Source organism: Chelon labrosus (assembly GCF_963514085.1).
Source record: "Chelon labrosus genome assembly, chromosome: 23".
Classification (NCBI taxonomy): Eukaryota; Metazoa; Chordata; class Actinopteri; order Mugiliformes; family Mugilidae; genus Chelon; species Chelon labrosus.
The window spans coordinates 13,953,250-13,978,066 of NC_140356.1; the positions used below are offsets into that span (position 1 = coordinate 13,953,250).

At 44.0% G+C, this 24,817-nt stretch overlaps 1 protein-coding gene across 1 annotated transcript; it reads left to right on the plus strand.

The window, feature by feature from the left end:
- Window positions 1–4,797: 4,797 nt before the first annotated feature.
- Window positions 4,798–23,817, plus strand: LOC311508981 (hepatocyte growth factor-like; the record flags this gene model as incomplete). The annotated part of the gene is made up of 18 exons (XM_084573987.1): window positions 4,798–4,985; window positions 9,034–9,196; window positions 9,379–9,491; window positions 10,148–10,262; window positions 13,851–13,993; window positions 14,174–14,294; window positions 14,471–14,589; window positions 16,814–16,985; window positions 17,139–17,290; window positions 18,423–18,516; window positions 19,658–19,797; window positions 20,601–20,633; window positions 20,873–20,981; window positions 21,067–21,141; window positions 21,839–21,976; window positions 22,221–22,327; window positions 22,444–22,577; window positions 23,641–23,817. The coding sequence occupies exons 1-18, from the start codon at window positions 4,922–4,924 to the stop codon at window positions 23,815–23,817; spliced, it is 2,169 nt and encodes a 722-aa protein (XP_084430113.1). The 5' UTR covers window positions 4,798–4,921.
- Between the last annotated feature and the right edge of the window lie 1,000 nt (window positions 23,818–24,817).

A 24,817-nucleotide genomic window follows, 5' to 3' on the forward strand; every position in this document is an offset into this window, starting at 1 on the left:
CCTCTAGGTCTCACCTCTGTCAGTTTTGTTGGTGTGTTAGTGCATGGCAACTGCCTAAAGTAGGGTGAGCAAAAATAATACAGGTGAGCCAGAACTAGCAACAGTTCAACAATAACACAATGACGCTTCTCAGGTATGTACTTGTCAAACAGAGGTCGGCACTTGCTGCAGACTTCAAGTTCGGTTTTTAAGCTTCGGATTCCAAATTTGACGCAATCAAAACATAACTTGTGTCATCTGGTCTGGAACAACTTATCAGTAGACTAAATTCAAATGAAAAAGCATCTCCCATCCTTATGGAAAACTGGCTTTACAAGATCAGAAATGACCATACCTGATGAATACTTATGTCCTTTTGTTCGTCTGTCCCATACACTGTAAAAGATGGACAGCTTGTCTAAAGCGAAGCCAAAGCAAGTAGAGCTCCTCCTGGTGCCTGACTGCAGTATAGGTCAAAAACTCCACCTCCTCCATGTTAGTGGATGGGACTTGGGCCAAAGTAAAACGCTAAAGTACACATCAAATAAATTGTTATCAAAGATGGTTTCTGTCATTTCAGGTAGTTAATATAATGCTAATGCATGTTCAAGTGTGCGTATTTCTGCTAAGTTTCATTTTGGTTAGTTATTTGACGCTATAGAAACAGTTGCCAGGCCAACCGCTCTATGAAGCTCTATAGTCTCAGACTCTACTGCGGCGGTTCTGGCCCCAAACTCGCAAGATGGTGCCACCCATATCCCTGGGATACTAGCATCAGCTTGACCAATGCAAGGAAGTGGGGACGTGGTGTCCATATTTACATACAGTCTATGATCTGTCCTCAAAACCCAAGTCGGTTTTGTAGGTTCAGTCCATCATTTGCTGCAGAAACACTTCGAGGACAAAGCCTGGAGACATAACTATTAAACTTATCCCTTAGCTGATGACTTTGGACTGCTGGAATTCATTAAGCGTGATCACATATTAGCTGGAAATCATCTGGAAATGACTTATGCTATCGGCTGAGAAGTAGCTTGCGATTGTGCTTTCCAAGTACTGGTCTATAATTGTTGTTACTGGCAGCTGTGAAATGTATGTCCATTACCCTGATTACATCTTAAGCTAGTATTCAGATAAAATAGCTCATCGGTCTTACACATCATAGCGCTACCAAGCCTCCCATTCTCTAATTAACAATGCTGCGGCTTGACTGACGTTTTGGAATCCTCAGCAATAGGCCTTGAGTGAACAAAATAAATCATGGAAGTTAATACTCCCATTGCTTTGGTCTGTTATGAAAGAGCACTCCCATTTCCAACATCTTCTCCCAAGATGCATAATCAGCTGTCAAACTTAACTTATTTACCCAAGGCTTGTGAAGCACATGGGACGGGGCGAGCTGTAATTCAAAAGGTACCAATCTACAAAAATTTGCTCCGAGACAGATTTCCTGAGCGTCTGGATTTCTTCTTTGCGCTGACACTTGATTGACGTCGCCGGTTGCGATGCATGCACGGTGCAGCACACACACGGGCACACACCTCTACACCTGCTGGAGCACACACTCACGCAGACCAAAGGGAGGAAAAGGGACCAAAGAAAAATGAAATGACCTGCACGCGTCTTAATGAGGGAGGGCCGGGCGTCTGGCATTTACCTCAAACCATTTTTTTCCCCCTGCTGCTCTCTCTGGAGGGCTTTAAGTCCTCCGCCCGTTAACGGCCAAAGTGTGGATTTCCTGTCAAATAAGGGTTAGAGCCCAACAAAAGTCCTGTACTCGAGTACCTAAATAGGATCACTTCCAGCTGCCCCACCTAAACACACACACACTTCATGTCTTATAATGTCCCTATAGGGGTTTATACTGTTCCTGTGGTGCTCAGTGTTGTCTTTAGAGTGACCTTATTATACCTTTATGGTACTTTTAAAGCCCACTAATCAGTATAACATTCCTATAACAAAGATACGGGACATTATTAACTTGCATGCTTTGCTCTGTCCGACTGTATCCTTATTCAATACAAAAACCATATTGCTCCAAAAGGTTGCTCTCGGTTGCGCCATTGGAGTATGCCATGAGAAGACCTACTTGGCACTGTTTTCCCTCCATATCTCTTTCTCCTGTGGGGCATGCTTGAACAGCAGGACAAATATTCCCTCAGTCCCCGACAGATATTTTTCATCTTTGTCATGATTTGACTTTCATGAGAACAGCTGACCCTGCGTTGAAAAAAGAGACGCTGTCTCTTGATGTGGCGTAGGAATGCATCACTTAAAGAGCTCTCGAAACCGCAGGAACTTTTTCATAGTTGTCAGAACTGTTCAAGAAAGTACCAACTTTTTTTTTTTGTATCCACACCGCAGGTACTGAGGAGATTGAGCAGCGTTCCTGGCACATTTCAGGGTTATTTTTTTTAAATTCCGACTTTGAGGTATGTACTTTCACCACACAAGAAGAACCATGAGTGATGAAGTCGACATTGATTGGCTGAGGACATGAGTGCAGCACAAGCAAGTGTCGGGAAAGAACGAAACCATGTGAATACTCGTAAAGCATTAGCAATTCAGGTTTTATTGAGCCTATTTACGATTGTTGTTGTATGTTTAACTGTTTTACTTCGGCTAATCACTTCAGTGCCTTTTTTGGTGGTGCAAATGCAAACAGACAAAAAGTCTTAGAAGTTAAGTAGTTCTTGCGGAGATGCTTGGTCCAGAAGCACTTTAAGCCTACTACATCTTAATCACAAGTTAAAAGTGGCAAGTTATGCGTTAGGCTTAGGGGTTAGGGTTAGTGTGACAACATATTCCACTCTAGTCTTGACTTGTACAAGCATTAAAGGTCCAGTGTGTAGGTAAGTATGTTGGATTTCATGAGCGTACGCTGAGTTTTCATGTTAAAATGAGACCTTCATATCTACTCAGGGAGGTGTACTCTTCCACAGAACCAGCCATGTTGGCGGAAATGCCCCAAACTGAAAAAACAACAACTAATGTTTACTCAAAGGTAGGCTATTCTGGTTTTTATTCTGGTGTATTTAGTTGTTTGCAGTGTGCAATCTCACCACTAGGTGTCAGTAACTCCTGCACACTGGTCCTTTAAAGTCAACATGAATGACTGATTATTAAAACCCTGTCTCTTTAGTGTCAGTGGGTCCGGTTACCAGGTTCAGTGTCAGCGCAACTTGGTGCAGTTTCAACGTCTTCCCTAGCTGAGCTATTTTCTGCTTGTTTTGTGTATGCTTCATGTCCGTGCACTTTGCCTGCTTTAGGTATTTTGCAACTGGCTAATCCACCGAGGATGCAATCAATACTTTGCGCCAAGTGCTCTTTGGCACACCATGTAAAGAATCCCATCTGCCTTTTCAGCTGAGCCAAAGTGAGGTGAGTGAGGACAGACAGAGAGGGGATCCTGTCAGAAAGATCCTGCGTGATGACCACCAGCCCAACACAGTTCCGTAAATTATTTTTATGGGCCCGAGGCACAACAGCACCGCTGCCCCCACTGCGTCTGCCTGGTTTAACAAAACCACCTGCTGTAGAAGGGTGAACGCCCTCTGAAAAGAATTGTATTCTCTATCATCTTGGATTATTTTTAATTTGTTAATGCTTCATAAATCAATGTTAAACCAGTCAAGTAAACTACTGTTTTGTTGCCAGGTACAAAAAAAAAACCATCTAGGTGAAAGTATCTTTCAAAAATTAGGTCAAGCATACAGATGTTAATAGATCATTAATAGGAAAAGTCCTCACTTGCAGACATGCTAACTACAGAAGTTAATAAGTCATCTGTTTTACAGGAGTACAGTGGAGACCACAATGAACTGCGCCACAGTGTGGTACGCTAGCGGCACTGAAGAAGAAGGACCTGAATCCAGCGCATCATCAAGGTCCCTTGTCTAGACTCCACCTAAGGAAAACAGTATTGTCAAGAACAACAAATAGCCCGGCCGCTCCCTCCTTAAACCACTGCAGTCTGGCAACCTGTTCGGGACAAGAAGAAGCAGGATCAGCAGGCTAAGAACAACAATTACGCCAGGGCTGTGGCCTTCAGCCTATGCAAATGTGAGAATGCACATCCACGTTAAGGACCAAAGCGTGCACAACACACACACACACAAACAAGGACTGCACTCAGCGCACTTTAAAACATCTGGTGCGGATTAGGTCGGGTTCTGGTGCTGTTCTTATTTACTCGTACTGTTACTTCCTGTATTTTAGTCACTGTCACAAGCATTTTTTCTCCTATTACATTAGGGTTTGGTTATTTATTTGTTATATTATGTGGTTTTATCTTGTATTTTTTGGCAGCAATCCTGCAAAGAGAAGCCAAATAGGATCCCATTCATTCATTCATTCCTTCACTTACAGTAAAGTATTTTATCTTCTGGAGTGACAGCTAAAAACACAAAAGGACAAAATTATGATTGAGAAAACATCTGCTAGTTCAAATCAAGGGTTTCCAGCTGATCTATGAAGATATGTTTAATTACTTATTAACAGCTTATAAAGTTCTTATTTCAAACTTATAGACTTTTTGCAAAGTGGTGTCATATGTATATAAATTGAGAATGGTGAAGTCAAAACTATGAGAACCGAATGAGTGTATTTTTCAAAATAAAAGAAAAAATATTAAAAGTTTGGTTAATTTTGATTATATGAGAAATTACAAAAAGAAAATGTTTGTGAAAGGAAAAAATTGCAGAAAGTTAAGCGTCTGGTTTTATTTTGAAAATAAGAACCGGAAGTTGTGCTGTTTATCCTGCAGGACTTGACGCCAGTGGGAAGAAACTGATTGAGAGGAGCTCAAACTTGAGTAAAAGGGGGTTGAACCGAGGACGTGTGGCATCTGTGTGAGGAAAGGCGAGACTTGAGCTGATCATCAGCCACTCTGGACTCCAAGCTACCGCCGAGGCTGTCGCTCACTTAATCCCGGATTCTAACCATGAGGACAAACGTATGGATTTACCAAGCTCTGGTGTGTGTTGTGGTCACTATATTGGACACAGGTAAGGCTCAGAGATTCCTTCTGAAATTTAAATATTTGCTCTAGCCTCTGCTTGATTGCATTTATCCAGCAAAGTCAGAATTACATCAGAGAAAGCCAACAAATAAATAAAAAAAGAACTTCTTTCCTTAATTTTTACTTTATTTTATTTTGACAGCCATGACTTAAAGCTGCCCAGAATCCAAATTAAACTTTGCTCTGTATGGATCATCTTTTTTTTTTTTTTTTTAATTAATATTATTTTTTAATTAACTGCGTGACTTTGAATGCCCGCCGATGTTTGTGAAAAGAGAAAACGCTCAAGGCTATTCCCCTTACATCTCGAAAAATCCGTTGCCAAACATTTAATAACTTCTGTGACCAATTAGGCTTTGGATGGAATAATGAAATTAAATTTGCCTATTGAATGTCAAATGCCCCATTATTTCTTAATCGACTGACAAACAGATCAAGTCCTGTAATTAAGCGTGGTAAACGTATTAATATCAGGTCGTTTCTGCAAGTTTCTCCCTCTGCTGCGCACGGTGCAAACTCGTGCCAGAGCGTCTGAAGTACATCTGCTGATGTTACTGCTTTGTCATTAAAAGATTTTTATATAGGTCATGGCCATTTCAGTAATAGACACTCCTGCATCTGCTTGGGGCTGGCGCTCCAGAGAGGATGCCTGACTTGTTGCAGAAACATCTCCGTGCGCGCACACGAACGACCACTGCCACCGCCGCCTCCTCCTCCACCACCACCACCTCCTCCACCTCCACCGGTCACCTTAAAAGCGTCCAAACGAGATCCGTGCCCGGCTGGCGTGTCACTGAGCAATAGTGAGCAATCCATAGTTACCACCTCCAGGGGTACCGACCCTGACCTCTGACCGCGCTGGAGCTGGAGAGAGTAAAAATGCGCGCCACGGACTGTGGTAATCGTTTGTCCCGGTAGAGAGATAGAAAAGGTGTGTGTGTGTGTGAGAGAGAGAAAGAGGGGCTGTTAGGAAAGGGGGGTGGGAGGGGGGGTAACATCTGGCTGCAGAGCCCACTACCGCATTTAAAGCTCTCAAAAGCAGATGTAATGTCTCCTTAATCCCCAGACAGCGGCACACCTTTAACCTGCCATTTTCCTGTCCTTTTGTGCCATACAATTTGTCCCCTACAATGTATTCAAATGTGTTTTTATATCGTTTAGATCTTTCCTTATCCAGGAAGGCGTGACTAAATTGCTTATTCAGGTCTTTGCTCAAGGGCACCTAACTGGAGGTTCGCTGAGCAAGGTCAGGGTGTCGGTCATTCACCTTCCCCACGTACATTTTTCAAGCTAAACTAGATACCTCAAGCTGTTCCTCTAAGCCGCCGCTGCCTCTCCCCATTAAATCTCGCCTCCCTCACTCGCGGCGCACCTTTTACTGTAATCTTCAACTTCAGCAAAACGCATCGGGATTTGGAGATAGCGGGAGTCTTGAGTGCAAGGAGAGGAAGAGACTAAGTGAAATCTAATTGAGCAGCCTGGCCAGACATCAGGGCTGGAACAACACTGTGATGAGTGCCAGATGTGGTCCAGCGGAGCCCAAACATTAATAACACGTCCTCCCCAAAAACCATTTTCAACCACGAGGAGCCTCTAAACGCTCCACAGTTTACAATATCCTAAGTACACACACAACGCCTTGTGTCGGGTCTTGGCGCAGGAGCATGTAGCTGTAACCCGGTAGCATCAGATTTTCTTGCGTGATTTATGTCGCACTTGCCCCTAATTATAAACTATTGGGACTAAACACACAATGCGTCTAAAGATGTTGCCGTAGCGTTCGGAAACTGCATTCTGCTGAAGGATGGGCTCTTAATATTTTCCAGTGGGTAAGAAATGACTGATTTGTATCACAGAGGCTTAAAATATGGTTCTGTCCTGCTCTTGAACCCTGTTGGATCCCGTATAGAGTACATTATGCCACATCTCTGCAGTGATAGAATTCTCTTTTGATGTACTTCTTCCAAAGAAATGGCTCTCAACAAAGGCCTATAAATAAGGCAAGAATGAATTATAACGTGTCCTTTCGCTCCGTTGACAGTTTCCCATTTTTCCACGCACACTGTATATACTTTCTGGTATGTACTGGGTGCCAATAGCTGAGAGACTTCATAAAATCTGATACATAAAACTTTACTGTAGAAATTATGAGTGAAGCTTAAGTTCTCGTGGGACACAGGAATTCTGATTGCATCTTGTTTTTTTTTCTCCCCCCCCCCCCCCCCTTAAAAATAAATGTCACCCATGCTGCTCGAAATGAAAAGGAAGTCACTGTTGTTAAACAGCGGGGGCTTCTAATAAGACTGCCGCGGAGTCGTGAATGCAAGATTTTGAAACAGGTTCCTGTGGGAGATCGCGGATATCTATTAAATGCATCGGCAAAAAAACACGAAACTATAGCACAACAAGTTCCACGAAGCAGTAAAAAGTTGTTGGAAAAAGCCAAGTTTGGGCTCATTCTGAAAGCAGTAAAATATGGGATATGTTTTCATGAGCATCAAAGCTCCAACTGAGGCAGCCTGTTGATAGACATCATTCTGCTCTCTTGGCTGTCCCTCACAGTCCAGGAACCGATCTGCATTTGTTCAGGTTTGACTGCTGGGGGGCGTTCTGAGCTGGACTTTGATCCTGGACAAAATGCTTCGATATCTTTCACCAGTGGTGGATGTTAACATGCCAGCAACACGCTGCTTGAGGCAAACTGTAACTGTCAGCTCAATGTGTGACAATGAAATAGCTTAATCTTTCCTGCACCTCCTCAAAGCCGACTCCAAGGAACCAGTGTCCACGCCTCCTGCTATTCCCGAAAACTCCAATATTTAAGTAATGCGTTCCTTTTCAACCAGACAAACCAAATCAGGGACGCTGTCACAACACGTTGCGCTGGCTCCGACCAGCTTTCTGCCGGGAAGCTCTTGAGCACCTTTTCTTCTGAGCCAAATACCATCGCATACACCCTTGAGAGGAAAGAGACATTTGGTGGCGAAGGGAATTGTAAACGGCAAAACATCCAAGTATCCATGTTCACTGTCATGTCAGCTTTAACAGAGCGCATCATTGGTCAACCCGGGAACCCATCTGCTATTGTTCCGTGACTTAGGCGCCTCACGGGGCCGGCGGTCGGTGTCTCTGGGTTTACTGCGTTGAATATCCAGATAACAGATACGGGATATCCGGGCCAAGGCCGCCTGTTCTGTTCTGTGCACCGTTATTGTTCACGGTCTGACGAGCAACTCGAGACAGTTGTTGAAGTTGATATACGACTCTGCGAATGTACAGCTTACACTCGGTTAACAGTTTAAACTAACGTGTTTAAGGTATTTTCTTGATGTGTTTTCTTGCCGACTGGGTGCGAGTGGGCCCTCCGCCCCTTTTTACTCTCTCCCCGCACGGACTGTTTGCCTCCACGCAACTAAAGCCTACTCAAATGCATCCAGATCCAGAAAGCTTCCGGTACCAAAACCTTTGGTCAAACTTAAGTCCGAGAAACCATATGGAGTTCTGGAGTGAGTTATTTTTGGCAGTGTGGCTCGGCTCCGGGACCTCCCTGGCGGTCCACGTGCCCTACATGGGAAGCCTAAGGCAGGGAGAGCGGCAGCAAAGACCACCTGGATGCAGAGCAGAGCAAACACCAGTGACACAGAAATGACATTAGCTGAGACATAAAAGAAAGAACAAGGGTGGGGGTGGGTTGCAGTGCGGCTTGCGGACGAAACAAGAGCTAGGGCAGCTTAAACAAGATGCCCTGAATGAGATTTGCCAGTCGACGCTTCAGCTGAGCTATAAACTGATGTGGGCTGGGATTGTAAGCTGAGCTCGGCTGCATGTCCCCCCTGTTACTAACACTGTGCTCAGTTAGTCATAAAGGAATCGATATTTGTCGGCCTGGGGTCAGACTTAGCCAGTATCTCGAATGGTATTTCCAAGGTAGAAGCATGCAACGACTCCCCTGTGAGATGAGCAACCTTGTCTCCTTGAACCCTGCACATGCACAAACACATGCAGCTCTCATGTTGTGTCTTCGTGTCTTCCAGGTTGCTGTAAAAATTCTCATCAGTTATTGCAGAAGTACGAAAAGACAGAGAACCACATGCTGGTTTGCAAAGACTGCGCTCAGCCCCCGTTGGTGCGCAACAGCCGCTCACAGGAACACTGCGCCCGGAAATGCAAGAAGGTCAAGAAAAACCTAAACTGCAGGTGAGTCCCTCAATTCTCCGTCTTTCTCCCCGTTTCCCCGAAGCCCGACAACACACATGGTTTCTCCATGACCACGTTTCCCTCCTTACTCCTCGTTTCCCCCTGTGTCTCTCATAGTATTTACATATTTTGGTTGTTTATCATTTCTTCATCTCCCAACGACTTCCCGTGCCTTTCTACAGGGCTTTCAACTTTCAAAGGCACAACAGGAAATGCCACTTGCTCCCTTTTGACCGTTTCACCCACGGTGTGCAGAAGCAGGCCAACATCAACTTTACTTTGTATGAAAAAAAAGGTAACGTCATAATTGTTTGTTTTTTTTTCTCCCCCTGCGCTTCAGTATTTCCTTTTTGTTTTTTTTTTCTCATGCGAAACGTTCAGGTGCAGGATTTACCCGGGCGAATTTAAGTTTATTGGAGATTGTACCTCTTGCGGCAGCTCCTCAGCTTTGCTTCTCTGTTGTCACAATAAGAGAAGCCAAACCCTCCTCAACCCCCCCCCCCCTGCTGTTTAGTCACTCCGACGGGACCCGAGACGCATGCATAAACATATAACAGACTTAAAGTGGTGCATAAACAACGTTAAAAAAAGAAATCACTGTTTACGTTCAGAGTGCAAAAGTTTCTTGGGAATCTAGCACTTCAGCATTTATTGCAAAATTTACCACAACTCCCCTCTGTGACATTTAATGAACTTCAGGGAGTTGTCTGTTTTGGGAATAACACACCGGCCCGGGACATACTAAATGTCTGCCGTAAAAAAAAAGTGTTTTTGACCATACATGGGAAAATACATCCCAGGTGGCCAAGGCAGCGAGCGCAAATAAACTTTTAATTGGCTGTGTGTGAACTGGCCCGACGAGAGTGCACGTGGACGGCTTGTGTCAAAGTGGGAATGGACCCTAACCTTTATTTTTTTTCTCCTTCTCTTTGTGCCTTTGTTCTTGGTTAGATTATATAAGGGAGTGTATCATCGGCACCAAGGACAACTACAGAGGGAGGAGGTCTTGGACGAAGTCGAACATCACTTGCCAAGCCTGGTCAGACAATAACATCAATGAGCACACGTAAGTCGACTCTTTTTTAACTAAGAAAGTCAACTTGAGATGGGAAAAGCAGTCGCAGCAAGTCACCTTGAGGGTTGCACTGCTTTTCAGCTGTTTTTAAGGAGGACGCCTTAATCATTCACTTCCCCTTCCCAGAGTCTTGTAGATTTCAGCCTTCAAAGCTCACATCTCTAATCTTTAGGCCTCCATTGACTTCCTGGATGCTCCTTCTCTATTTCTCTGTGTCTGATACTAAACAGGCCCCGGCCGCTGATTTATTGATGTTCGGTTCATCCCCTTGCACCTCGGGGGTTAAGGGAAGGCGGAGGCTTAGAGATGGTTGAACGTTTATCCAGAGTTAAGTCAGATTTCTTTCAACACATGCGGGGATGTCCTCCTCCCCCATGCGGTTGGTTGTTGTTGTTTTAGGCCATCAGGTGTATCCCAGAGATGTTTTCTCTCGGCTACGGGCGAGGCGAGATCAGTGACTTGGCAAAGATGGACCCGCGCCAGCGTCTCATTAGCCGTGCTCATTAGTGGCGAGATGTTTTAACTGTGGCAGGGAGGGGGTGGCTTGGAGACGGAGTAATAAGAGTTTGAAGAGGTGCAGAGTGAAAAATAGAAGGGAGGCAGAATGAGAGAAAAGAAAGAAGCCGCCAAGATTTATAGACTGAAGTCATGTTCTGTCCCATGTCCAGCTGAGCTCACAAACCCGCAAGAACACTGAGAGAGAATGCAGGTTCAAAGATCCCCTGCAATTAAAACAGATTGCTGGTCCCCTTCTCTCCCCCCCCCCCCCCCCCCCGATTCTCTCACCACTTTCCAGAAGCAGTTAATCGTTCACGTTAGGAATAATTTGTCACTGTTTATTTGACACGCCGTTCGCCGTTCGCCTTCTCAGACGGAGGGGCTTCTACCGTCCGAACCTGTCAGCAAGTTTTTAACTTTCGAAAGGGTCAGAGGCAGCTTTGCTTAAGGGTGATTTAGTGCCACTGTGGGATTACCAAGCATGGGACGGCCCCGCTGTGGGTGAGAATTACCAGCGTAATGAACCACGCACCATTTGAGTTTCAGGTAACTATTATTTTCACGCTTGACCGATCGGCGTGGGGCAGGGGTGATTTCTCAGGAGGTTCCCTTCCAGGAATGGGACTTCCACCTGTTGTCTATATTTAGTGTTCCAGCCGGGGTTATGAAAGATGTTGTGCATTGATGCCCGGCCAAGCACGGAGAACGGAATGGAACATTTTCCTTCATATTAATAACAATTGATAACATTGCAATCATTTATCTATTCCCTTAGGGACATTCTTCTTCTATTTCTCTAAACATTTCCACTGGGAAGCCAGCGAGCGGCTCTCAGCTACAGAAACCCTGTAGCTTTGATTGAATGTGTTGCTTGAAGGAAAGGGTTTGACGTTTTAAAAATAATGGTGAGTCTTGCTGGGTTAGGGTTAGGGTTAGGGTTAGTCTTGCTGGGAGTTAGTTGGAACAAACCATTAGCTTAGATTGGCGGACAGTTTGGAAACAGTTGTGCATGGTTTATCTTGCTGTTAAGCAGTGAGCTGTACAGTAGGTGTTCAGGTGGGTAGGGAGATTGTGGATTTCCAATCATCCAGGTCATTGCATATGTAAAAGGAAAGGTAAAAACAACAGCGACTGGACTTGTTTGAGTTTTTAAACGCTTCACCACTCATTCTTCAGTTCTGAACTTCAAGAAACGACTTGGGATGATTGGTGAAGAAAACTCAAGCAAGTCCAGTAACCTTTGTTTTTAGATTTGGACATATCCAGACTGGCTAGGCTGATCTAATCCAAGCTAAGATAACCATCTCCTGACTATTTCTTTGTATATACTAGACAAAAATAACAGTGCTACTGACCTTCTTGTCTAACCTTCTTTCACAAAGAAGTGAATAAGCAAATCTCCAATTCCTGCCAAGTCGCTTCCAAAAATCATTATTTATGCATTAAAGATTTATACGGCCTTGGCCTCGCTTGCTTTAATCTCCGTCTCCTCCTTTGGACGCCGTAGTATTGAGGCATGACGTTTTTTGTTCCACCAGGTGTACGTACTGCTGGACATTTCGCAGCAGCAGTTACTTCGGGCCTAGATTTCATCTTCAGCGATATCCCAAACCCGGCCAATATGTGCAGTCGGCCCAGAGAGCGAAGCATGCAAGCAGAGTGTCTGCCTGCGCTCCAATGGGAACCGACTTTGGCAAGGAGATGAATAACTGGCCAACATCTGTTAGCACAACATCATTATGGCTAACTTGCTCCCATGCTGTGGCCTTTTACAGAGTCTTACCAGATGCAACCTTTTTTTTGTTTTTTTTGTTTTTTTTTGCAAAGTGTGGAACCTTGTAATTCCATTTATAAATTAAGGATACTCTATTATGATAGAAATACAGTATATTGAGGTTGTGAGTTACAGATAACAGATGTGAGTCTTGGCCCTCGGCTGCTTTGGAGAGGAACAAGTGTTTTGTTTTAGTTACATGCACATGGGTGACTGTTTGCCCTAACCCTCTTATATTTTGACACATGTACGTATGACTATATGCTTGGAAGGCCCCTCCCCTTCTTTCTTCTTTGCACTCTCCGGCTAGATGCCTGAGATTTCTTCCACCTCTGGGCTGAATGATGTTGTGCATTATTGTAGAAACTTGCGTAAGTCCCCCGGGCGCAGAGGGGAGAGCGGACCAGACTCCCCCAAGAGTCATTGCCTGGGGTAGAGCGTTCAGACAGGCTGCTGAAGGGAGGGTGGTTCTTTTTTTTTTTTTTTTCCCTGCGTATTTTTTCTTACATCATCAGTTAAACAATGAGGTCCGGGCCTTTTTTGCTCACTTCATTATGCTCCATTTTTCTTTTTCAAGTCGGCCACTTATTACTCTTCGCCCCTTCCACTTCTTCCTCCGTCTCCCTGGGTGGGAGGTGGAATGTGGTCGGCGTGGATCAGGAGGTGCTGACATGCCAGCTTTTCGTCATCCTGGCTTGACAGAAGACGAATTTCACACACTGTCCATTTAGCGCGGGGATCCCATGTCGCTCCCTTTGTTGCAGCCCATATGTTTGGTGCTGCCAGGACTTTTTTCCCCCCCCCTTACGGTCTCACTGACGTGATGTAGCAGTTGACAGAGAAGGATTAGGTTTAAAAGTGTTCAAACGCTGCCAGAAAAGGACCTGCTTGGGCTACTCCAAGTGGTGCATAGCATTGTTCTGTGCTGTTGGTGGTTACTGTGCTGTGACAGTCTGGCTGCTTCACACATGAAGGAGCCGGGATATGTTTGGAATCAGTAAGGCGATCATGCACAGTGTGCAAACTCGGAGAGGAGTAACGTATTGGTGACTTACTTTGCATACACATGCCATGACTGGTCGTTCCAGGGTTTAATTGGGTCACATTGTAGGCACTAGCATCTCACGGAGTAAGGCAAATGCCTTTTGAATTGATTTATTTGGTTTGTAATTGAGAGCGCTAGCAGGCAGGTACGGTACTGTATACACTACCGGAGCAGCCAAGTGTGCGAATACTCCCTGAGATTTATTTTCTCAGCTTACAGTATCAGCTAACACTTTCAATAATGCCTTTCTGCGCCCCTGTAGGTTTTATCCAGATAGATACCCGATGCAAGACCTGAGGGAGAACTTCTGTCGGAATCCCAACAACGATCCCGGTGGTCCGTGGTGCTACACAACCGACCCCAACGTACGAGCTCAGGAGTGCGGTATACCTCAGTGCTCAGAGGGTGAGACCATGCGAAAATATCACTGCTGGACAATAAGACAAGATAAAGCAAAAACCGAGAGGCGACTGAGCCTTTAATCAATGTTTATGCGGTTCATTCCTTTCCATCAGTCTTAAGTCGTGTTGGCAGTCCCTCGTCAGGACAAGAGAGATTTTATACCTGTTGTTTCTTTGTTGACAGAAGTCTGTATGACGTGCAATGGGGAGGATTACCGCGGCAAAATGGACCATACGGAGAGCGGCAAGGAGTGCCAGAGATGGGACTCAGCAAGGCCTCACAAACACCACTTCCAGCCCAAAAAGTAAGCTGCAAATCTCGCAGCAGCCTTTCTCACGGACAACAGCAGGAACACACCCATGACACCACAAATGACGCTAATACTCCAGACACAGGCGGTTGTTATGACTTACTTCTCTCCCTCCTCCTTTTTTTTTTATCTATTTTCCCCCGCATCCTGTCTGCTCCTTCTCTTTTAAGGTACCGGGACAAAGATTTGAAGGACAACTACTGCCGTAACCCGGATAACCGCCTCCGTCCCTGGTGCTACACCATGGACCCCAAAACTCCGTGGGAGTACTGTAACATCACCGTGTGTGGTGAGGGCCAGTGAACTGTATATACGCCAAATCTGGAGCTTTGCAGACAAAAACAAAGGAACGCAAGACCAAATTATTGCTTCACCCTGATTTATGGTAGTTATTCTCAACGTGCATTGCCCGTACCAATTTAAAACAATATGCGCCACACAGTCGGAAAGCCATTACAGGATTCAGAAGTGGGCATACTGTGGCATTGATGGTGGTTTTGTACCACCAGCAAGAAGTCCAAGCGCACCAGATGATTTGTTGTACACAGGACTTTGGGGGTTTTGAGGTAGTTGTGGTGAAAGGAGTAGAAAACTTCCCCTTCTCCTCAAGAGTCTTGTTTACGCTGCTGGGTGTTTCCTGTGGTGTTGACTCAAATTTTTCTACCTCAGCAAGAAGGAGTGAATAGGTTTCTTAAAAAAAGAGGCGTTTCGGACTTCAGAGAGCCGGCAGTGTTTTATTGAGGCCGCTCAGGCTTTAAAGCGGAGCATCACAATGGAGGCTACTGTACCATGATGCCCCGCAGTCACTGGGAGGTCTGATAGTTGTTTTAGTGTTGTGAGCATTGATTTAAAATCATGACATGCTGTGTATGGACAGATTAAAGGAAAGACCTTAATGAATGTGCAAAGAGCAAAACAGTTGCAGATGCATCCTTAGAGGGCTCGGGGGGTCAGTGAATGGGGATTCGCACAGAAACGCTGTAAATCATAAGCCAGGCCTCAAGCCAGCTGAACGGCGGGGTAGGTTTTGGACCGACATGTTAGGCCACCGACCTCCAACGACATACATTATTTGTAAAAAACCTAATCTGATGGAAGTTGTCCAGCATAGTTAGAGGGTGCCGAAGGGGGAAACGCAAAAGTCTGCAGTCTGAGACGCTAATGTAGCTGTGTGATTAGCATGACATGCTGATCAAGGAACATTTGCACATAAAAGGCACTAGTTCGCACCTAAAAAATGCTCACAGGACGCTGTTTCGTCCGTGCATTACCCACAGGGGGATAGGTCCAAGCCTGTTAAGATGGATCGCTGTGTGATCTCACAAATCATGCGAGAATCCAGCTGCATCGCAAAGTCATAAAAGGACAATACAGATAAATCAATACTGAAAATAACTTTTTGCTACACACCTGTCATTACTGTTGTTGCTGCATGTAAATACTTGTGTCCTTTAATGGCCTTGAACCATGTCCTAGCTGGCAGATCCCGACTGAGTTGCATGAGTTGTAGCTTAGGTAACATTTACCTTCATGAAGACGGAGCAAAAACAAGAACAATGGAGACCAAAAAGAGGTCATGCTGCTGGAGAATTTGTTCTTTTTTTTTTTTTCTCTCGTGAAAGAACATTGAAATATTCCCACATGCCACCGACACACAGAGCATCTCTCTTTGTCTCTGTCAGAGACAGTTGTGCTTCACAGTACATGTGATGATTTACAGCGAGCACAGGGGATCTGCATTTGTCCAGATGTGTGTGTATCCCTCAATGCCTGCCCTCAGAAAGATAAAAACCGCTGACCTGTACTACACGGTCCACTCAGACACTGGCATGCGTTACATCAAACCGAAGAATCCCTCTTTTCCACCCGCCTTCTTGTTTCTACCTCAAAACATTCCCTTTCCTCCTCCATCTTCTCCCATCTCATTTGTCAAAGGCTAAAGAAACAGAGACAGAAATCCGGAGGGGAGAATTCGCTCCCTGTGCACCGCTACCCCTGCACTTCTGAAAAGCAGAATTCCATCTGAAGATGTTTGGAATAGTTTGCCTGTGGATAAAGTTGCCCGAGCCAGACTCGCGTTGGATGCGATACCTTGCGTTGGCCTCCGGTAAACAATTTCACGAGGAACTGAAATTCTGTGTTCGTCTTAGAGGGGACTGCGTGAATACGGTCAGACTGGAGGATTTTCATGATGTGTCAGCAAGTTCAAGGGCTTCTCTCATTGCTGTGGATGTCCCGGCATGCAAGAATGTGGGGCGCTGGTGTTGTGGACACACAGAAAGTTCCCTATCGCTGCAGAAGCGGAGGGAGTGCTACTGTTTTTGATCATCTGTCTCTAGGTTAAACATGACACATTCTTCTGGGGATTAATATCTAACTCCCTCCCTCCCTCCCTCCCTCCCTCCTTCATTCTTGCTTTCAATTTACAGTTTATGCACCTCACTTTTTTTTTTTTTAAAGCAAATTTCCCTTCTTTCTCATGCTCTCACTTACTTTACATTTTTCTCCCATAGACTCAGACCCCAGTGAGGACATAGATGTCAATGCAACGACGTCTTGCATCCAGGGAACGGGCACCGATTACCGAGGCACAATGAATGTCACACCAGAGGGTGTGACATGTCAGCGCTGGGACTCTCAATTCCCTCACAACCACTCCTTTCTTCCTCAGAACTTCAAATGCAAGTGAGTAATGCTTGTTTCCTTGTTGCTGCTGGCACCTCAGACTCCCTCATTTTTGAATGTTTGAAAAATAAAAAAGCCCGTATGAAGTGCAATCGAAACTCGGCAGCTCTGCGATGAAAGATACGGTCATCAGCACCATCATTTAAATTGTAGTTTGTGTTTTTGTTACAGAGACCTCAGAGAGAATTACTGCCGAAACCCCGATGGCGCGGATTACCCATGGTGCTTCACTACAGATCCTAATCAGAGGGTGGCCAACTGCACCCACATCCCCAGATGTGATGCAGATGCCATGCAAAAAATAGGTAAATTACACAATGTTGGTGGTTTGGTATTCGGGGTGAATGCATCTGTTGACTTAATTGCTTTGTTTGCTTTGTCTGCTTTCTTGCCAAGATAGACGATAATGATGATGAGGAAGATGAATAGCGTTTAGGTGCATTCATGCGCAAAGATTGGAAAGCGGGATAAGACCAAGCCTGTTTCAATCTAACTTTGAAAAAAAGAAAAAAAGTCCATGTACTGCTAACCACAAAGCCAAGTCTCTTTTCGTCACTCTGAGGTTGCCAATCAACCAGTAGATGCTCCTGGAAGTTTACAAGAAATAGTTTGGTGCATACCTTAAAACTTTTTGCATTTTGTTTAAATACTGTATTTCAAGTTTTCTATCAGGGATAGGCTCCAGCCCCCCCGCGACCCCTCACAGGACAAGCTTTTAAAGAAGATGAATGAATGAATGAAGTTTTATATCAATTAAACTAATTAAAATGTGAAAATGTTACCTCCAGACATAGCAAATCCAGATGTTTCCCCTGTTTCTAGTCTAATTTTGTTACTCTCAGCAAATATTGCATATTTCCCCAAATGTCAGACTATTCCTTTACAACTGCCAGCACAAGTACCAATGACTGGCAAGTGTCCTGTCAATTTCCACGTTGCTTCTTGACAAATGGGACTGAAATACCGATCATGTCTGAACACATGTCATGTTGCTGCAAAGTGGTATTACTCACACAGTTCCTGGATTGCTCTCGTAGGACTGAGCCGCTTGGCAGCGGGCTGTCCGATGAATTCCATTTCATGGAAGAATAAAAACACCAGACGCTGGCAACAGTGTTTGCTGTCATTTCCCATGTTTCTCTGCTTAACATTTCAGACGACCACACATGTCAGAAAGCAGGCAGTCGTTTAGTCACTGCGAGCCGTCTTCTGATTCTGTTTAAGAACAGACATAGTGAGTTACATGTGGGCCCTTGGTATTAAATTCATCCAAACCGCAAAGAGAAGCATATAGCCAAATTCCCTTGTATGGTCTGTACATGAATGTGTGTTTATGCCCACTTCCAAAAGACATTTAGGTGTTTGGAAAACCGCTAGGCTGAGTAATTCCTGGCACTCCAAGGCAGTCTAAAATAACTTAATCTCATCCCTCTTTAGAGTGTTATGAAGACAAAGGAGAGATGTACCGAGGCACTTTATCCATAACTCGATCTGGGATTCCCTGTGCAGACTGGTCACATCACATAAACAGGTAAAAAAGTAATTTATTCTACTCTTGCTAACTCCCAGTCAAGTGTCTGCTTAACTGAGAAACTCTGCAACTGTTTCCTAGAGAGACTGACATTCTTTTCAACTCAGTTGATGAGTGTTTGTTGACAACTTAGCTCCTATTGCCTTTCGAAAACCCCTTTCATATGAATGAAGCCAAGCAGTGAAAACAAACAGCGAGAGGAAATCAGGGGTTCCTCAGGGGTCAATACTAGGTCCAATTATTATTCATCTAACTGACGAGGGGAAACCCCGGGGTGCTCTCTGAGTGACCCATCCTGACGGAAAGGTTGCCCACTCCAGGGCCGTCACTTCATGCTGAAGTCAGGCTGTTGGAATTACTTAATTTACAGGAATTTTAAAAGCCAAAATGGCATAGACAGATGGACATGTTCCAGAATCGACCCCTGACCCCAGGAAGTGCTTTCTGAGGAAAGTAGATCAAAGCCCATCAGCTCCCTCACATAGACTGCAGCCAGCGAGTCTACCCTGCTCAAGGTCAAGGGTCATCCCAGGAAAAACTGCTGAGAGCTACAGCTTGTTTAACATTCTCCTGGGAAGTGCAATTTTCTTCACCCCCTGACAAATTGTTGCCCATCGCTTAGCATTATTTTTGCATGTGTGTGTCTGCACTCCTACCTAGAAAATTGCTTTTCAGGGACATTTTGCTTATCTTAGGAAGATTACGTTTAATTCTTGTTGAGCCAAGTGAAACTCTCCTAAAAGACACATGATTAGATGTGAATTCCTCCTAATCGAGAGTACAACCGAATCGTTCCACAGAGGATGTGGCTCCTGCTGGTCTGAGCCCTGCTGAATGCTTAGACTGCATACTTTCATACTCCCATGAGCACTCTTCACAAAACTCTGCTTCCTTCTACGGCCTCTGTGAAGCTAATGCAGAGGATTCATTGCAGTATAGGAGAGCCAGACTCAGACTTTCCAGGCATGCCATGGCTACTTACAGTGTGTACGTATTGTATGTGCGTGACAGTGTGCATGCTTGTGTATTTAGAGTGTGAGAGTGTATGAATCTTTATGAGACGTGACCCAGTGTTAGTGCTGATACACTGTGTGCAAAATAACAAATGGAATATGAGAGTCTGTATTTGTGTGTTTTACAGTGAGGATTCTCACTCTACGGTGTCCTATGTAGGGCTGGAGAAGAACTACTGCCGGAACCCAGACCGGGACAAGCATGGCCCCTGGTGTTACACCAATCCAAACAACCGCTTATCCTGGGACTACTGCAAACTGAAGCACTGTGAGTGATTAAAAAATAAGCTTGTATCCTCCAGACATGCCTGTGTTCAGTAAAGTAGAAAGGGGTAGGAATGGTGCACCTGTTGCATAGTATCCATGTTCATATACCTACTGTAGAGCTAGCAGCGGATTAGCTCTGGTTAGCTTAGACTTAAAAACACCTGTTCAGCTCCTCCAGAGATAATACAATTCCTTTGCAGCTAAAACACGGGATAAAACAATCGTTTCATTCACTGTTCAAGAGCATGTGTTTTCTGTAGGGGTGTGGTACAACAAAATAACACAAGTGATTCACCTTTGCAGCCTTTCTCAACTTCGATTAAAATGTCAAAACCGTTTCTTTTAAATAGCTCGCCTGATGTCTTACGTAATCTATTAGCTGCGGCTTTGTCCAATTGCCAGAGAATACACAATGCTCAAACAGCAAACAGATGCGGCTCTCTGCTGCCATCCTTTTATTTGAGAAAACACACACTCTGGCCGCTGGACCCAACATTTCCTTTGGCTGGTTTCAATCTGGCTGCGTGGAGGAGCCTCTTCTGAATGGCTGCACAATAATTTCCATAATGTAAAACATGTCTTCCGTGAAGTTTTTGAGGTCTTGAGCAAATTTATTTGCTGCGGTCGCCGCTATAGCCTCAAACAATGATTTGAATGCAGAGATAAGACCTTCTGAGGAATAAAAGCTTGTCGTTTTCACTGAGGTTTCATGCTTTGTGTGTCAGAGTTTGCTCAGTGTTCTGAATCATTCAGTGCCGCTGTGGGGTCTCTTCCTAATGTTGTGCTTTGCTCTACTTCCGTCAGGTGAATCGGCTACAGTCGCTCCTCAAACGAACAGTGAGTATCCACTTTTGCTCATCTGGCTTTCACCAGACCTCTTCCTCGTCTTCTTATCTCCAATCTCCGATCCCCTCCCTTTTCCTTTTTACTCCCAATATCAAATCCTTCTGCTGTCACATACCTAACTAAACAAATCCAATTTTATGCTGGGCTTTTGAAGTTTTAATAAACATTTTCCCATTGAAATGTAAATTGGCATCCGTCTAACATACAGTCTCAAATGTATCTCCGTTTAGCTCCGACTAGGCCCAAGATTTCATGCTTCGTGCACATAAACACCAGAATAGTTGGAGGACATGAAGTGCGAGGTACAGATGGCAGCTGGGTTGTAAGCATCCAAAGAGAGTAAGTCATTTCATTTCTTTTTTCCTTTATCTATCTTTAGCCTGAACACTGCAATTAATTAAATGATCTTCTTGAATTTTCTTAGGAAGGTTCATTTGTGCGGAGGCTCGCTGATCAGAGAAGACTGGGTTTTGACAGACCAGCAGTGCTTCACGTCCTGGTAAGGGTCCACCTTCTGACACTTGGAGCTGTATATTGTATTCTTTGTGTGATTTACTCTAACTGTGGTTGTGTGGTGTAGTTTACAGGTATTTGAAAAAAATGGGCAATCAACAAATACGATATGAAACAAACCATCAGATATGATACGATACAAAACGATACGATACGATACGAAACAAATTGATCAGATACGATACGAACGATACAAAACTATACGATATGATACGAAACTACACGATACAAAACTATACGATATGATATGAAACTATACGATACGATAGGATACGAAACAAACCGATACGATATGATACAAAACTATATGATACAAAATAAAACTATACGGTATGATACGAAACGATGAGATACGATACGATACGAAACGAAGCAAAACGAAGCAAAACGATCAGATACGATACGATACGAAACGAAACGAAACGATACGATACGATCAGATATGATACAAAACTATACGATGTGATACGAAACAAACGATACAATACGATACGATACAAAGCGAAATTATGCTATATAATAATTTTATTGATCCAGTGTAGATCATGTTCTCTATCATCTACTTAATGAATCTCTCAGCCTAATCAGTGGTCATTCAAATCACCCCACTGGACGTGGCGACCCACTCTACGATTCACAAATGCTGCAGGTTTCTGTCTAACACTCGCGCTTGTGGTCATCAGTGTTCCAGATCTCAGGGATTACAGCGTGCAGGTCGGTCTGCGGCACCTCAGCGAGTCTTCAAGCCACCCACGGCTACGCATCTCTCGCCTGATCTGTGGCCCGGAAGGATCCAACCTGGTTATGTTGAAACTAGCAGAGTAAGTAATCTTTATTCCCAAGGTTTCCTCTGATTTAAGCTCCTAATGTTAGAGCCTAAATCAGTGTAATTGTCACCAGATTGTCAAAATTCTCAAAAATCACCATTAAAAAGTCCAGATTTGAGCTATTTTCAGTATTGTTTTTTTTTTTTTTTTTTAATCTAAAACGGAAGAAAATTTTATTGTATATGGTGTATAATTTGGCTTTACTTTGGCTATAATTTGCGACTGTTTGTTTTTCCAGCCCTGCGCCCGTGTCTGAAGGTGCCTCTACCATTCATCTTCCGGTGAAAGAGTGTCACATCACCGAGGGCACCAACTGCACCATGTACGGATGGGGGGAAACCAAAAGTACTGCCTTCTTTCACCCATATGCCAAACTACTTTCCATGTCCAGTATTAATAAAAACAAACTGATTTCCTTATACATTCACCACTCACGGCCCTTTGCGTCCCTCCCTTTTCAGATACGGGATCCGATGAAGCACTGAACTCGGTGACCATGCCTATGGTCAACAACGACATGTGCTCACAAATCAAAGGGGATGCCGGGGAAAGCAGGATATGTGCCGGAGGCAGGAGAGGAGAAGGGGTTTGTGATGTAAGGATCATAAAATCTACATCATGACAAAGAAACATCATGAATACGTAAAGGGTCATTTCACCTAGATGACAAATCAGTGTAGCTAGTTTTTACTGAAGAAATTCTCCCTCTGAAAATGGTTGAATTCAAAATTTGTTGGTTATCTTGATTAACTTTGACTTTTTTAATACATTTTCTCATTTTATTGGGATTGCAGCAGACGTCTTAATGGCTGCTATTAATCACAAACATAACCCGTTGAAAACAAAAATTCCTCATTGGAGCAGACTGGCCAGGGGTGGTGTAATCCTTTGAGAATCTAGGAATATGTCAGCACCAAATAACCATGTTAACCACTGATGATGTGGACAAACGTGTCTCATAGCCACGTAATCATAGCCAATGAGGACTGGCTTAAAAGTTATAAATAAAATGTAAACTACTGGTTGTAATGATCAGCCACAACATTAAAACCACTGAGAAGTAAATAACATTGACCATCTTGTGACAATGCATTGTTCTGCTGGAAAACTTTTGGACCTGGCATTGGTGTGGATGTTACTTAGACATGTAGCACCAACCTAGACCAGACCAGACCAGGCACCCCCACCCCATAGCAATGACAGTCCTTGATGGCAGCAGCCATCCCCAGCAAGATGAAGCCTGACACAGGCACACACACAAAAGCGCTTTAGGAAAAACTCAAAAAAACATGAAGAACAGCACAAGGTGTTGACCTGGCCTCTAAATTCACTAGATCCCAAACTGATCTGTGGATAATCCTCAGAGGCCCCTCCCCTCAACCCATAGGACCCAACGACATTCTGTTGCCAGACACATCAGGACACCCTCAGAAGGCCCATGTCCATTCTCTGATGTGTCACAACTGTTTTGGACGCACAAGGGAGACCTGCACAATGTTAGAAAGGTGGTCATAATGTTATGCCTGACCATTGTATAGCTTAGTCATATGGGTAAACTGACCTTTTAGGCCTTGTATCTGTATTTGTAGACATTTGGTGTTTGGTTTTATTCAAAGAGACACACTACAGTATAATCACTGGGCATCATTTTCTTGCAGAAAGACAACGGTGGTCCATTGGTTTGCCAGGAGCATGAGCGCAAGGTCATAATCGGCGTGAGCATCCAAAGGACAAAATGTGCCTCGTCGCAGCCCGCACTGTTTGTTAACGTGGCTTTCTACTCGGAGTGGATATACAAAGTATTCAAACTTTACCCCAGTGTGGAAACGAACTGATGCTGTTGTGTGAAAATCAAACCCTTACGCGGGACTGCACCGTAGCCTGCAAGGAGGGAGGGCTCTCCAGTGTGGACCACAGGGGGAAAAAAAAAAACAAGTGGAAAATCACAGTATGGAAATCAGCCATTTTTGGGATTCTCTTGACAGATCTCCACTGAAAGAAGAGATCTAGATGGTTAGCCTTAAAACCGTTTCACAACCGAAGTCTTGGGCACATGGACGGCGTACTAATTGTATTTTGACATGTTCAGAATTTCTGAAGCCATGCAAACAAAGACAGTGACTTCTTTTTTTTTCAGTATTATTTCCTGGAATATACTTGAACCCAACTCCTTGGCGGTTACCATTTAAGGTAGCCTTCTTTTTGGATGGGATTTCCTTTCTTCTTCTTCTTCTTTTTTTTTTTTTTTTTTTTTAAAATGTGTTGAGCTGGACTGCGAATAAATGGGTCTTTTTACCTCCAGCACAAGACAGAAATGGTTACTTCAAGTCAACACATGGACTTATCCGGTATCAAACTAAATGTATTCAACAAAAATACAAAACAGAAATCACTATTACACTTAGATACTTAAAGAACCCCTATGAGAAGAAAGGGATTTTTGCAAAAAAAAAAAAAAAAAACTGTTCAAATGTGGCTTCAGATTTAACAATATTTAAGAAGAATCGCTGCTTGAAAAGATAACTAGCGGGAGCCTTGGAAAACATGGCAGTGCTAATTGTGTGCAGTAGCTGAACTACCTTTTCCCCAGTTAGCTGTAACTGTTAGTTTCCCCATGAGAGGTACTATGCAGGACTATGCAAACCACTCCAAATCTTATGCTAATATTTGTAGCATGAGAGAGAAAGAAGAGCCATGCCAAATATAACATGGCTATTTGGTCTCCAGTTTGGAGGGAACTGTGGCCCCTGGTGGGCTGTGTGTGGTCAGTAGGATATTTTATACTTTTTTTTTTTTTTTTTTTTTTTTATGTGTGTGTACATACCTGCAGATTTA